We start from the raw sequence: 13,853 nt of genomic DNA, 5'->3' as shown, positions 1-13,853 counted from the left end.
CCATCAAACATCTTAATCTGGCCATCTGTAGTTATATTATTGATTTCATCAATTGCAGTGATAAAATGGAAATTGATAGACATGGAGACCTAGTTTCATATATATATATATATATATATATATATATATATATATATATATATAAAACTTTACATTAAGACATAACTTTTTGCACAGGTCCCATGTTTGACTAACAGTTTGTCTGACTGCTTTCTGTTAAAAGCAGTCTGCCGTTCGAACCTGAATGCGATTTTAGGAACTAAACACCACTCTTGGTTAATTTATTTGACCAGACTTCCGTTTAATTTGCGGACGATTTAGCGATGGATACAACATTCAAACGTTTAGGTTAAGACAAACATTAGTTGGGATATCTGCGCATTGGAGTATGTTACTATTAAGACCTAAAACTGTGTTTGATTTCAGTGAGTTCCTTCAGTGAGTTCCTTTTCATGTGTAAAATGAAAAGGCTGCGGAACCAAGTTATAGCAGTGGTTTCCGTAGGGGTAGAATTTGTTGCCACACGTCATCGTCAGACTCGCATCTCGCATGAATGGAATGATATTAACTGTAAAAGCCTTGACTCAGAAATGCAAACTGGATGCAGACATTTCCGAGTTAATATTTTTAGTCGGTGTCTGTCGATCTAAAGCGGAACAGGTTTCCCTCAAGTCAGCTTGAAAGCGTTGTCTGTGTGTGTTCAGAGCTGAAGCTAAGTTAGCTGCTAGCCTGAAACTACCAGTCAGGCTAGGAAACGTTTAACCGTTAGTCTGCGAGCTACTCATCGCTGCTCAAACAACATAACGTTACACCAAAACAACTGAGCAAAGATGGTTGAATCTGTATTTGATCTCCCGGTGGAAAAACTGATATTTTATGCTGTTTTGGGATTTTCGTGGACAGTGTATCTGTGGGAGGCATACCTTTCTTACAGACAGGTAAGTTAATCATTTGTCAGTATCAGACGCAAAGTTTGAATTAGTTTAAATCAGTATTGAGATGCAGTGGACAGATGTATGTTCCTAATACAATAAATGTTATAATAATAACATACAAGGCCCTGCATTTTCTGAATCGTGTAATTGAAGTTTCTTCTTAGCAAGTTCTGTAAAGTCACGATTAAATGGCTTCTTTGGAGTGGTTTAGTATATTTCCCACAGAAACAGGATATTGTGTCAGAACATAATGCAGCCTCCAGCAAAAGTGTTAATAAGTGCGATATGTAGTTTAATTAGATTGCAAGGACAGGGGGGCAGGGGTTTGATTTTTTTGTGGTTATTTTTGGCAAATTTTGTTAAATTGGGTGTATTCCCAAACTTTTAGATTTTTAGAGGTTAAAAAAAAACCCTAAAAAAAATGAACCTATCAAAGAAAGTAGGTAACTCAAAACATGTGATTGTATGTGATGTGCATGTTTTTCAAAGTTAGAATTAAGAGCTAGATCTTGGAAAAAGTGAGAGTATAAATCTGATTATGAACAAAATCTGATACTATCGATCAAGCAGGTATACATGATATTTGTGCTGATCTTTCCCCTCCACAGAGGAGCATATACAGATCGACGACACATGTGCCACAGGAACTAGGGAAGATCATGGATTCTGAAACGTTTGAGAAGTCACGTCTTTATCAGCTGGATAAAAGCAACTTCAGCTTTTGGTCTGGACTCTACTCTGAGACTGAAGGGACGGTAAGAAAGCCAGTAATTTAAAAGTCATAGATTGCATGACAAAAAAACCCATTCACAATCAGTGAACAGTGGGCTGTGAGTATCAAAAGGCTGGTTCTTAACTTGCGTCACTTCAAGTGGGCATAGAGTATTACTTTAAGATTGTTTATGTTACCATGAATATTCCACTATAGTAATAGTAGTAATTTTCATTGTGTGTTTATGCCACAAATTTAAGTTGATATGTAAAATGTTTTGTGTTATGCCCAATTCCTTTTAGTTGATCCTGCTCCTGGGTGGTATCCCGCTCCTGTGGGGTGTCGCTGGGTCTGTGACAACTCGCTTTGGGTTAAGTTCAGAGTACGAGATCACCCAGTCACTCGTGTTTCTGATGCTCGCCACGCTGTTCAGTGCCTTAACTGGACTTCCCTGGAGTCTGTACAACACATTTGTCATTGAGGAGAAGCACGGCTTCAATCAGCAGGTACACTCACCGAATAGACCTCTGGAGGCCTGAACTTCAGCAGTTAAATGTTTGTAGTTTCCTTCCTCAGGAAGAACAGCAGTTTTTATCAGCTGGATCCCCTGACTGTTAAAATGAATTGCAACCAGTGTGAATTAACATCTATTAATTTAGCTGACGCTCTTATCCAAAGCGACTTAAAATTGCTATGCATCTAGGGATTAAGTGTCTTTCTCAGGGACATAATGGTGGATGTCTCACAGTGGGAATTGAACCCAGGTCTCCCACACCAAAGGCAAGCATCTTATCTATGCGCTATCACCCCCAAGTGATGTGTCACACACTAACCGTCTTATGGGATCCAAAACTGCAATGCAAGTAGTGTGTTTAGCTGCATTGGAAACATGCAGATGGACAGCAAAGATTAAATAATGCTGCAGGACTTATAGCAGATATTTATACAAACATTAAATATTTTTTCACTGTGACTGCTTGTCACTAAATTTCAATAAAAACCTTTTTTAGCCACATCAGAAGTCGAGTTTGCCTATTTTATATTTAAAAGATCAGTTTAAGACCCAGGTCACTGTTGGTCATGCATACACACACGCGCACACATCCTGACAGCGCCCTCTCTTTTTCTGTTATGCGCCATTGTCTTTTTTTATATCGGTGTCTTGTCTTCCTGTCAGACGATGGGCTTCTTCCTTAAGGATGCTGTAAAGAAGTTTGTTGTGACCCAGTGTATCCTGCTGCCCGTCACCTCGCTCCTGCTGTACATCATCAAGATTGGTGGAGACTATTTTTTCATCTATGCCTGGCTCTTTACCCTGGCTGTTTCTCTGGTTAGTGCTGCATTCTCCCTGCCAGCTGTTAAACAAATGAACTTGTAGAAATCTGTCTGTATGTAATATGGAAACAAAGTAACTCGGAAGTAAAACTCTGTAGTTAGCCTAGTTGTTTGGTACTAACAATTCAGTATGATGCGTCTCCTCTTCTTGTGTGTTCCCAGGTACTAGTAACAATCTATGCTGACTACATCGCTCCCCTGTTTGACAAGTTCACTCCTTTGCCAGACGGAGAGCTGAAGACAGATATTGAGTCGATGGCCAAGAGTATAAACTTCCCCCTTACTAAGGTGTATGTAGTTGAAGGTAAAGTAAATCTGTTAAATCCAGGGTGCTCAAATGTGGAACCACATGCTTGTTAAATCATCAAAGCTTCTTGTGTGACATCTTGTCATTATTACAGTATGAATATTAAACGTTTTTAAGATCTGTTGAGCATTTCTACAAGTTTGTTGTTGAGACACCGCCCTTTGATTGTCTTCAACGTTTTTCCATATTTCCAGGTTCCAAGCGCTCGTCCCACAGCAACGCATACTTCTACGGTTTCTTCAAGAACAAGCGCATTGTGCTGTTTGACACTCTGCTGGAAGACTACTCGCCTCTCAACAAGTCTGGAGAGCCGCAGCCAGAGAGCGATGATTCAGCCAGTGACTCAAAAGCCAAGCCCAAGGTCACATAGGGTGTATTCAGAAACGTTCCTAGTGCTATGATAGAAACCAGGGTTCCATCAGCATGCATTGTCTCTTTGTTCTTCCTCATCCAAGAATCATATAATGTCCCGACTTCACAACAATTTAAGGATAAGTGCCTTCTGTAACCTAAAATAAATGCATAATTCATTAGATTTGACACTCTTTATAATCTGTTCACTTTGAGGAAAAGTACAAGTAGCCCAAGAGGTTGGGGGACCTTTTTGGTCATCTAGCAATATTTCTATCCTAAGCGACTTGTTGTGAGTGAGCAGAGAAGGCTTAAGTGTCTTTTCTCAAAAGCACACATACCTATTAATGTTCAAACCGGCTGTTGTAAGGCTAGGGTAGGCAAATTATTTCAGATTTTTGTTATATTTGTTTAAATTCTCATTACATCCCGACAGCAATCAATAACTCAAATGCTGTGTCATAAAAATTAAAAACAAATAAGGCATCTGTGGCTGTCACAGTCCAGCATTAAACATGTTTTGGGGGAATGGCTTTGGAGTGAGGCCTGACGAAATGGGGTGGGATTTGTTTTTCGTTTGGATACTACTCTCTTGGAGACCTTTTCTAGCTAGTTTCTCCAACGTTGCCTACTCCAGCTTAAGGATCCCTGTGACCTGGATGTTAAACCATTGTTTTGTCTTTCTGTGTGATCAAACTGTGTTGCTCTCTTACAAATACGTCCACAGAACAAGAAACAAGGATGCAACAACCCAGAGATCCTTGCAGTCCTGGGTCATGAGCTGGGCCACTGGAAGCTTGGCCACACTGTCAAGAATATCGTCATCAGTCAGGTTACGCATTGTCTCCGTTAACAGTTGTTCTCCTGACTCTGTAGCTGAACTAGTTGGCCTGTGTGTAACACAATAAGATAAAGACATTCAGATGTAAGTTGGTGTGTGCCTAACATCTGCTGACTGTTCTTTCTGCAGATGAATTCCTTCTTGTGCTTCTCGCTGTTTGCTGTTCTGATTGGACGCAAGGAGCTGTTTGTAGCTTTTGGCTTCGATAACAGCCAACCCACATTAATAGGCTTGATGATTATCTTCCAGTTCATCTTCTCCCCGTACAATGAGGTGAGTGTGGGAGTGATAAATATTGTTAGTCAGTTTTGGACCTGTTGACTCATTTAACGTCATTATTTGCAGTCGTCCTCAAAAAATCAGATTTATGTTTTTGTCTTTGCAGCTTCTGTCCTTCTGTCTGACAGTCCTGAGTCGCAGGTTTGAGTTCCAGGCAGATGCCTTTGCACGCAGCATGGGCAAAGCCTCCGAGCTCTACTCTGCCCTCATCAAGCTCAACAAGGACAACCTGGGCTTCCCCGTGGCTGACTGGTTGTTTTCCATGTGGCACTATTCCCACCCTCCCCTCCTGGAGCGCCTCAGAGCGCTGGGCAACGTCAAGCAGGACTGACGGGGCTGGAAGGGGGAGCGGCGACCGCTGCCTCCTGCAAAGGGCCTTCGCAGACCGCTCCTGGCCCTGTGACGCACCCCTGGTCTTTTTCAACCCCCCCCCCCTCCCCGCCTTTTATCTTATTTTAGTCAATTCTCAACTTGCCATACTTTCTATTTTGTTCCCTTTGAAACTTTGTTTTAAACAAAACCAAAACATATCAGCACAAGCCAGCGTAAAAAAAAAAAAGAAAAAAAGAATTGAAACTTGAATTGACGTCTCCGCTCTTTCTCTAGAGACACCTAATAAGCACTCACCTAGAGCAATACTTCTGAGCAATGTGTGTTCAGCAAAAGCTATTGTCATTGAAATTATTTAATTTCTGTACATTTTCATTATAACTTTGTCCTAAAAGATTTTTACTTGCTGGACTATGTGTTTCTGTTGTGATGTGTACATGACATCCAACTGTTAACGGCATAAGTCTTTTTATAGCTTTAGTTTATAAAGTGGTTAACCTAAACAGTTTTATTTATTGTGGATTTAAAAAAAAAAAAAACAAGAAAACATATGATTGGTGGGCAGACAGACAACTTCATACATACTCATGACAATGCTCTTCGCAGATACACAGGCCAGAATTTGATTTGTCCTTCAAGTGCAACTGTTTCTTTTCGAAGTATCTCTAGGCAAGCTCAAGAGTAAAAATGTTAATGTAGTCATCAACTCAAATTCTCAGTTTTGCATGAGGAACTATCTAGATGCTTTGTCACAGTGAATAAACATGAGGGCCTCTAATTAACTCTGTTTTTGTTCATATAATGGACACCTCATGAACAAAGCGGTGCAGAAGATTTCATTTAAATTTAGGTTGGGACTTGTTATTCATTTTTTACATGCATTGGCGGGGGGGGGGGGTTATTTTACTTTTTCTAAAGCACTTGCTTGCCGACTAGATTCCAACCTTACCTGTACATATGTAACTTTGATGATTATAGTAATGGCGTATGGTGTGAATTGTGAAAAATGTTGAATGTGGTTTAAAATTTTGTTTCTTAGTTTCTTCTCTTGGTTTTGGGCCGGAGTGAGCCTTGATTTTCCTGGCAAGCAAATATTTATAGGGGACTTGGGGAAGGGGGGAAGGAGGTCTGCAAGGCTCCTTCCACCACATAAGCCAGTGCTTGGTTTGTTCAGTGAGGGGACTGTATACTTTGTTTGCAGCATTGAATAAAATCCTTCAAAGCATTCCATATGGTTTGTTTTATTTTTTTCTAATATATATATTCAAATTAAAAGTAAAAAGTAAGTTTGTCCTTCCAAGCATGACAGAGCTCAGCTATGTCCTTCATTTAGAGCCGACAGTGACGGTGTTCAGTAATACACCATGATGAGTTTTAGTTTAACGCAAGCCAGCATTTTGCAACATGGCATACTACTTTTTATTGATCGAACACTCACAACACTTGTGTAGATACACAAGGGTTATAAGGGTTTCCTTTGGACTCATTTACAACAATAGACTGAAATGATCTGTCATGAATCTATTGTAGCTTTTTAATATACAACATATGCATAAGATTTTATAAAAATCTAAAGTTTTTATTTATTTTCTGGCTTTTCCCGAAATTTTATTAAAAATTCAATTAATAAAAACATGCATAGTAAAAAATAAAATTGAATAGTCAGTGACGACAATTATTTAAACTAATACAGACAAAAAGAAGCAGCCAGGGTGTTGTTAACATTAATAAATTCACTTCAAACTCCATAAATAAATGACTTGGAAATTTGTTATGCTGGTTTTTGCATCATATTGCTACCTTTTGTATAATTATGTATATAACTGTAAAAAATATACATATATTTCTATTCTGTTCTAATTAGAACTATTTGTATGTATTGTGTGTGCTGCCTGAAGGAGACTGAAACCCTGTGTAAAATGATAAATGAAACAAATTTTAAGTGTTACATAATGTTTTCAATAGTATAACTAGATTAATAGATTGTAAGAGATTCAATAATTTGAATGTATGTGACTGTATAAAAGGGTTTTGCATGGTAAAATCTCCAACTTAAACGTCTGATATTAACGTGCAGTCAGCGACTACGTAAAAAAACGTGCGGAGTCACGCTGTCCATTTTTGAGACCATACCATTATCAAAAAGGGACACGGTATTTTTCCTTACACTATATTTAATTACTTGTTACGTATATAGAAACTAATTTGGTAGCGTCATGTAATAATGTATCATTAAATGAAGTATTAAGTACCTCGGTTTCTCATTACAACAGCGTCACGCTCGTGTCGTCACCCCCGTCTGACTAATAATGGCGCTGTCCTGTGGCGTAATTTTGGGGGACAAGGGCAAGTTGCTGTCAGTGTTGTTTTCATATGATAGTCAAACATGGCGAGGTTTCTAAGGCCTAACATCAGGAGTTTTGTCACTTCACAGCTGAGAATGTCATCCGACCAGGTAAAATACCTCCTGAAAATAAACTACTTGATGTGAAGATCACTTTTTTGTAACGTTACTCTCTCATGTGTGTGAATCATTTTAAATGAGTTAACGTTAGCTTAATCGTCGTGCCTAATTGAAAGCCTTTATGACAAGCAGGTAAAACAAACTGACGGTGACATGATTGTAGTTTAGAGGAATTTAGTAGAAATCAAGTTTTAGGGCATTGATCAGTGGGAGAGATTCACAACAATGTCGAGGATAAATGAGCAGGGATTCATTTTAATCAAGTTTTGTCAAAATAAAATACACGAGTAGTTGCCTCCAAACCAGTTCATTTAGAAAATAATTAAGTTCTATGAGTTGGTTTGTCCTCTGAGGTTGGGGTTGTGTAGTTGTCACTCAGACAGTTTCTGGTCTGTTCCAAATACCTCTATCACGTTAAAAAAAAAAAAAAGCTCTTTCCTCTTTGTGAAGTAAACTGAAAATTGACCTTCAGAAAGGGGTCAGTTTCATTGCGTCCAACTGACTCTACCTTAATATATCACAGTCTTAATATAAAAAAAAACAGGAACGAAATTAACTTTGCTAATTTGAAGTCTCTCTCTTTGATACATGTCTACAGAGCAAAGCCCTTAACACCTCTAAATGTATACTAAACATTTTCGTTTTGACTGCTTCCCTGCCCGACTCAGCTGGGTGAGCTCGGTAAAGGTGCAGGTAAAGGTGGTGGCGGTGGAGGGTCCATCAGAGAGGCAGGTGGAGCCATGGGGAAGAAGCAGGCCGCTGAGGAGGAGATGTACTTCAAGTATGCTTTTCTTTCCATTACAGCAACCAAATGTGGACTGAGAGTGTTAGCTCTGTTACATCTTTCTAAATCATGGACCCCAAACCTCTAAGTCACCAAATTGTGTTTTAATTAAAATCCTCTTTGTCCACTGTCCGTTCCCTCCCTCTCTTTTCCCACTGTTTATTTTGCTCCTCCATCATTATATCTGTCCATCTGCACATAAGGCGTAAGGAGCAGGAGCAGCTGGCTGCATTGAAGCAGCATCACCAGGAGGAAATTGACCACCACAAAATGGAGATTGAACGTCTGCAGCGCGAGATTGACCGCCACAAGGGAAAGATCAGGAAGCTGAAGCACGATGACTGAGTGAAACCTTCATAAAAAAAGTTACAGTTTTCTCAACAATTCTTCAGATTGCTGAATGGACCGTGTCAACGGGCCAGTCATGAATGTGTGGGTGATTATTCTGTAAATGCTTGAAAGTTATTAAAACGGTTCATAAAATGATTAGTGTTTCCATGGCATGCTGTGACACAAGTTGTAAAACTTTTTCATCACTGTTTTGTAGTATGTCAGTGTGCTGTCTGTTGCAGGCAAATGGCTTAAGTGTTAAAACTTAAATAGCTTTAATGCTTCATATGGGAACATCAGCTTATAATCTTGAGTGATGTATAAATAAACTTGTAATGTAAATGACATTGGTAGATGTATCTTTTAGTACAGTGACAATTAATTGATCAACAGAAAATTCAATTCTTTTAATAATCAATTAATTGTATAAACAATAGTTGGCATATTCACTTGAGTGAATTATCATAAGTTGCATATGAGTGTGTGTGTGTATATATATATATATATACTCAGCAAAAAAAAGAAACATCCTCTCAGTAACGACTGCTTTTATTTTTAGCAACTGTATAATTTGTATGAACATAAAAAGATTCAACAACTAAGACATGAACTGAACAAAGTTTCACAGACATGTAAGAAACAGAAATGGAAAAATGTATCCCTGAACAAGGGGGGGTGGTCAAAATCAAAATTAATTGTAAAAATCTGGTGTGGTCCTGTGCAGGTGTTGTCACATGTGGAGTGCCACTGCCAGAACGATCAGCTGTCCTTCCTGTCTCCCTGTAGTGTTTTCTTAGGCATCTCACAGTACAGACATTGCATTTTATTGTACACACATCTATTAGCTAACACTCTTATCCAAAGCGACTTACAATTGTTATGTCCGAGGTTGCACGCCTCCGAAGCTACTAGGGGTTAAGTGTTTTGCTCAGGGAAAGGGAATTGAACCGGGGTCTCTCACACCAAAGGCCCTTATTGCTCTGGCAACATCGGCAGTCCTAATGCTTCCTTGCAGCATACCAAAGGCACGTTCACGCAGATGAGATGAAGGGACCCTGGGCATCTTTAATTTAGTGTTTTTCAGAGTCAGTAGAAAGTTCTCTTTTGTGTTGTAAGTTTTTACAGCTGTGACCTTAATTGCTTACCGTCTGTATACTAAATGACTATTTCACAGGTGCATGGTCATTGATTGTGTATGGTTATTGAACAAGCATTAAAAACATTTTTTGCACCCTTTACAATAAAGATATGTAAAGTTATTTGGATTTTTACAGAATTATCTTTATAAAACAGTGTCCTGAAAAAGGGATGTTACTTTTTTGCTGAGTTTATGTACAGTATATAATCACTGACATAGGCAATATGTACCTTGGACATTTTGACCCAAATTTGGTTTTAAAAGCATTTTGTTTATATGTGATTGTGCTGACATGCAGTAACTATGAGGCCCTCAGTCCAGTGTGGGTCTGGGGCCCTGGTGTAGTTGCTCACTTTCCCCAGTTGTTAATTTAAATCCTTGAAGCACATATACCCACAAACTGGATTTCCAAGCTGAATAAATCAGACAGATTTCCAATTAAAGTGCACATTATCTCTAAATTAATGAGCCTACAGAAGTAATGACATTTGGATGGTTCACAGTAACACAACTTTTCTCCAATTCACCCCAAGCCCATTCTTAGTTGAAATCACTTGACAAGTGATTAAAAGCGCCATACAGAAGGATGGTGCATTGAGTTGGATAATGTTTCTATGAGTCCAAGTTTGAAATCTGACAACAAAAATTGCAGAAAGAGAGTTGAAAATATAAATTCTAAATTGGAAATCAAGAATACATCAGAAATAGAATCTGGAACAAGACGAATCGACAATAAACTACACTTCTCCCTCCACATAACGGAGGCGATGCAACAAGTTCACACTTCCCACGAGAAAGAAATGTAAAAGTCGTCACTTCCGCCTGCCCGTGCCTTTTACCACGAGCAACCCCGTGTGTCTTTCTTTTCGCACATCATGGCGGACCGGTTCAATAAGGTGAGCACTTGCTGCGGAATCATAATGTCTTTTATTTGCTTTTTAGTTGAGGTTGAATCTCGTCTTTTACAGTTAATATGCGGGCAATAACCACGGGACACCTTGGTGTGATCGTTTTTTCGTTCGGTGTTTGTCTTAAGAGAAGATTTTAAAGCATGTTTGAGACCGCTAGCCTTAGCTAACTAAAGTGGACATGCCTTCATCATGGCAGCTTCCCCAACGAGTTAGTGCTGGTAGCTTGCTAAGTTTAACTTACGGAATATGTGCAAGTCCAGGTAACGGACCAGTAAGTGTACTAAATAAAACAAATATTCATTTTTTTAAAATATACATGAAATCGTTTTATGTACGACGTTATTTAGGTCTAAATTATAGTTAACGTGTCAGCATGCTTTGGCGTTGATGCTAAGCCAACATGTCTTAACGTTAATCGTGAACTGTCAGTGTGGCGATGCAACAATACCTTTCTCAAAGTTCTCAAACGTTTCTTAAATTGGCAGTGATTGTTTAATATGCGATTTCTGCTTAGAAACGTCAACTATTAAGTATCACTTCGTGGAATATGACCAGCAACAGTCAGGCATTGGCTTAAGTTAAAAGCGCCTGTATGATTTGGTTAACGTTATCATGCAAGTTTATAGGCAAGCTCATTTTTAGGTCGAAGAAATAACGTTACCCCTCTTTCAAACCTGCAGGTTCTGCTGCTTGATGGCAGGGGCCATCTACTCGGCCGGCTTGCTGCCCTTGTGGCTAAACAGGTTCTGCTGGGTAAGTTTTAAAATAACAATTTGAGGTGTAATTTATGATGTAATTGTCTTGGCTAAATCCACAAGTCAACGCTGTATTTCAATACTGAACCGAGAAGCCACTATGTTGCTCCAGTCTGTCAATGATGATCAGTTTATCTACCTTGCTTGAGTTTAACGACCATGAGAAAACTCACATGCACTACCATCTGAGACGGGATTGAGATGATAATTACCGTGGCTATATATTGTCCACACCCAAAAACTCATGGTTTTCTTTCTTGTCTTTCAGGACACAAAGTGGTGGTCGTGAGATGTGAAGGCATTAACATCTCCGGCAACTTCTACCGTAACAAGCGTAAGTAGGGTGTATATATATGTTAAATTAAGCTTTTCTTTGTGTTCCTTTTTGACATGCTTGTCAGTGATGTTTTACCACTGTAATTCGAGTTTCAATGACCATGAGACTACCTTACATGCACTACCATCTGAGACATCAGCATTTCATACTGAAGTAATGGTTCCCACTGCTTAGTGGAAGTATTTATAACACTGTTTAAATATCTGCATTATGTGCCTCTCTACAGTGAAGTACCTGGCTTTCTTGCGTAAGCGGATGAACACCAACCCCTCTCGTGGGCCGTACCACTTCAGAGCTCCCAGCAGGATCTTCTGGAGGACCGTGAGAGGTGAGAATGTGGCACTACTCGGACATGGAAACTTCATGAAATTATTTCATTACTGCTGAACAGTTCTTAAAGAGAATGTTGCAAGAATATAAACTGAACAATTGCCAGTGTAATTGAGAAATCAGATGCATGTACATTTTATTTAATAGGTTACATCTTGTAAAGCTGTGAAATATATGCATTAGTTTGATCCAGCGCAAGTTGTTCCTTGCTTGACAGTGATGAGCTCTTTATCCCGAAGCTGATCATCTATTGATGAGACAAACTTTTCGGATCTGATTGCTGAGTTGGATGGGGACGGCGATTTGTGCTTGGACAGTAACGGTGTTACAGCTGCAGTGGTTTCTAACTGAAAATGTATAGGTGACTTAAGTATCTTCTCTGCTAACCAGGCATGCTGCCCCACAAAACCAAGAGAGGCCAGGCTGCTCTGGAGAGGCTGAAGGTGTTTGATGGTATCCCCCCACCTTATGACAAGGTGATGAATCTTAGTTAATAACAAGGCTTGTAACTCTGCTGTCTGTGATGTCATTTTTATTACCTTACCTACCTTGTTTGAGTGACTTTGAAAAGAAATACTGTCTGAGACATGCCTTCCTATCAGTGTTTAGACAATGTGTTTTCTTCTTTTATCTCATTCTTGCCTTTGTTCCACAGAGGAAGCGCATGGTTGTTCCAGCTGCCCTTAAGATTGTGCGTCTGAAGCCCACTCGCAAGGTGAGCCTTGAATATTTGAGTCTAAAATGAGATTTGACAGACACACTTGACTTTAACTGTCGAGCCTGTATGGCTGTAAAATTTACAAACATGCACTCGCATCGAAATGCTTCAATTTTACCTGCCACAACAGTTCTTAACTTGACAGTGATGAGCTTTTTATCCCGAAACTGATCATCTTTTGATGAGACAAACTTTTCGGATCTGATTGCTGAGTTGAGTGGGACAGGTTGTGTCACAAGTTGAAGCTTTAAACATATGTCTAGACTTGTTATATGCAATATCAAGGAACGCATCCAATTCTACTTAAGGTGTTTTGTTTGTGAAATCATTCTCAATTTTTAAGAAACTCTGAATTTAGACATTTTTAGCTTGTGGTGGAACGTCTCAGGCACATGTTTAGTTTGCCGATGATATGCAGTGAAATGTCCCGACTTTGATTTTCTTTCCCCCTCAGTTTGCTCTCCTTGGGCGTCTGGCACACGAGGTTGGCTGGAAGTACCAGGCTATCACAGCGACCCTGGAGGAGAAGAGAAAGGAGAAGGCTAAGCTCCGCTACTCCAAGAAAAAGACAGTGACCAAGCTGACCAAGTTGGCAGAAAAGAACGTTGAGGCCAAGATTGCAAAATACACAGACGTTCTGAAACAATATGGAGTCCTTGTCTGAGCTTATACCTGTCTAATAAAGATAGATAAATGTTTATAGAAAGTGTATTGGCTTTCATTTCTCATGACTGAAAATTACTCTTCAGTTGAAACAAAGTATATTTGAAGTGGTATCAGACTATATGAAGGTATGCATGCTGGTAGTTCAACTGAATATATTGAATCAGAATCTGCTATAGGGACAAGGGGATACTATAGTATGAGCAGCTACAATTTACATGCAACCTGGGCCTTATCTTCAAAATGTGGCTGCCTATAGTAAAGTTATATTTAAGACCTGTTATGCAATTGTGTACAACAATCGCCACATATCCACCAACGTGGGTTTTTAAT

At 39.3% G+C, this 13,853-nt stretch overlaps 3 protein-coding genes and 5 non-coding genes across 9 annotated transcripts; all 8 read left to right on the top strand.

Moving 5' to 3' along the window:
* Nucleotides 1-492: 492 nt before the first annotated feature.
* Nucleotides 493-6,320, top strand: zmpste24 (zinc metallopeptidase, STE24 homolog). 2 transcript variants are annotated; one of them, XR_005445624.1, is made up of 10 exons: nucleotides 493-938; nucleotides 1,544-1,690; nucleotides 1,950-2,153; nucleotides 2,825-2,977; nucleotides 3,145-3,286; nucleotides 3,484-3,650; nucleotides 4,368-4,472; nucleotides 4,611-4,754; nucleotides 4,867-5,173; nucleotides 5,220-6,320. XR_005445624.1 is itself a non-coding variant. In XM_038728988.1 (9 exons), exons 1-9 carry the CDS (start codon nucleotides 831-833, stop codon nucleotides 5,089-5,091), a joined length of 1,395 nt encoding a protein of 464 aa, XP_038584916.1. In that variant the 5' UTR covers nucleotides 493-830; the 3' UTR covers nucleotides 5,092-6,320. The 2 variants fall into 2 exon arrangements, 1 of the variants encoding a protein (XP_038584916.1); XM_038728988.1 differs by having other exon boundaries at nucleotides 4,867-6,320.
* Nucleotides 6,321-7,387: 1,067 nt separating this feature from the next.
* atp5if1b (ATP synthase inhibitory factor subunit 1b) lies at nucleotides 7,388-9,015 on the top strand. Its single transcript, XM_038728987.1, has 3 exons — nucleotides 7,388-7,545; nucleotides 8,223-8,335; nucleotides 8,542-9,015. Exons 1-3 carry the CDS (start codon nucleotides 7,477-7,479, stop codon nucleotides 8,681-8,683), a joined length of 324 nt encoding a protein of 107 aa, XP_038584915.1. The 5' UTR covers nucleotides 7,388-7,476; the 3' UTR covers nucleotides 8,684-9,015.
* A 1,599-nt stretch (nucleotides 9,016-10,614) lies between these two features.
* rpl13a (ribosomal protein L13a) lies at nucleotides 10,615-13,559 on the top strand. The gene is made up of 7 exons (XM_038728985.1): nucleotides 10,615-10,702; nucleotides 11,398-11,470; nucleotides 11,741-11,806; nucleotides 12,036-12,137; nucleotides 12,530-12,615; nucleotides 12,795-12,854; nucleotides 13,312-13,559. The coding sequence occupies exons 1-7, from the start codon at nucleotides 10,682-10,684 to the stop codon at nucleotides 13,519-13,521; spliced, it is 618 nt and encodes a 205-aa protein (XP_038584913.1). The 5' UTR covers nucleotides 10,615-10,681; the 3' UTR covers nucleotides 13,522-13,559.
* Nucleotides 11,585-11,667, top strand: LOC119911073. The gene has a single exon (XR_005445772.1). It is a non-coding gene; the product is annotated as a small nucleolar RNA Z195/SNORD33/SNORD32 family (small nucleolar RNA).
* LOC119911074 lies at nucleotides 11,866-11,946 on the top strand. Its single transcript, XR_005445773.1, has one exon. It is a non-coding gene; the product is annotated as a small nucleolar RNA Z195/SNORD33/SNORD32 family (small nucleolar RNA).
* LOC119911078 lies at nucleotides 12,351-12,426 on the top strand. Its single transcript, XR_005445777.1, has one exon. It is a non-coding gene; the product is annotated as a small nucleolar RNA SNORD50 (small nucleolar RNA).
* Nucleotides 12,653-12,730, top strand: LOC119911077. Its single transcript, XR_005445776.1, has one exon. It is a non-coding gene; the product is annotated as a small nucleolar RNA SNORD34 (small nucleolar RNA).
* On the top strand, nucleotides 12,997-13,072 carry LOC119911079. Its single transcript, XR_005445778.1, has one exon. It is a non-coding gene; the product is annotated as a small nucleolar RNA SNORD50 (small nucleolar RNA).
* Nucleotides 13,560-13,853: the final 294 nt, after the last annotated feature.

Source organism: Micropterus salmoides, unplaced genomic scaffold (genome assembly GCF_014851395.1).
Source record: "Micropterus salmoides isolate LMB-PRFRI ecotype aquatic unplaced genomic scaffold, ASM1485139v1 Ms_hic_scaffold_19, whole genome shotgun sequence".
NCBI lineage: Eukaryota > Metazoa > Chordata > Actinopteri > Centrarchiformes > Centrarchidae > Micropterus > Micropterus salmoides.
Note: the sequence above shows the minus strand (reverse complement) of the source record. Positions and strands in the feature narration are given on the sequence as shown.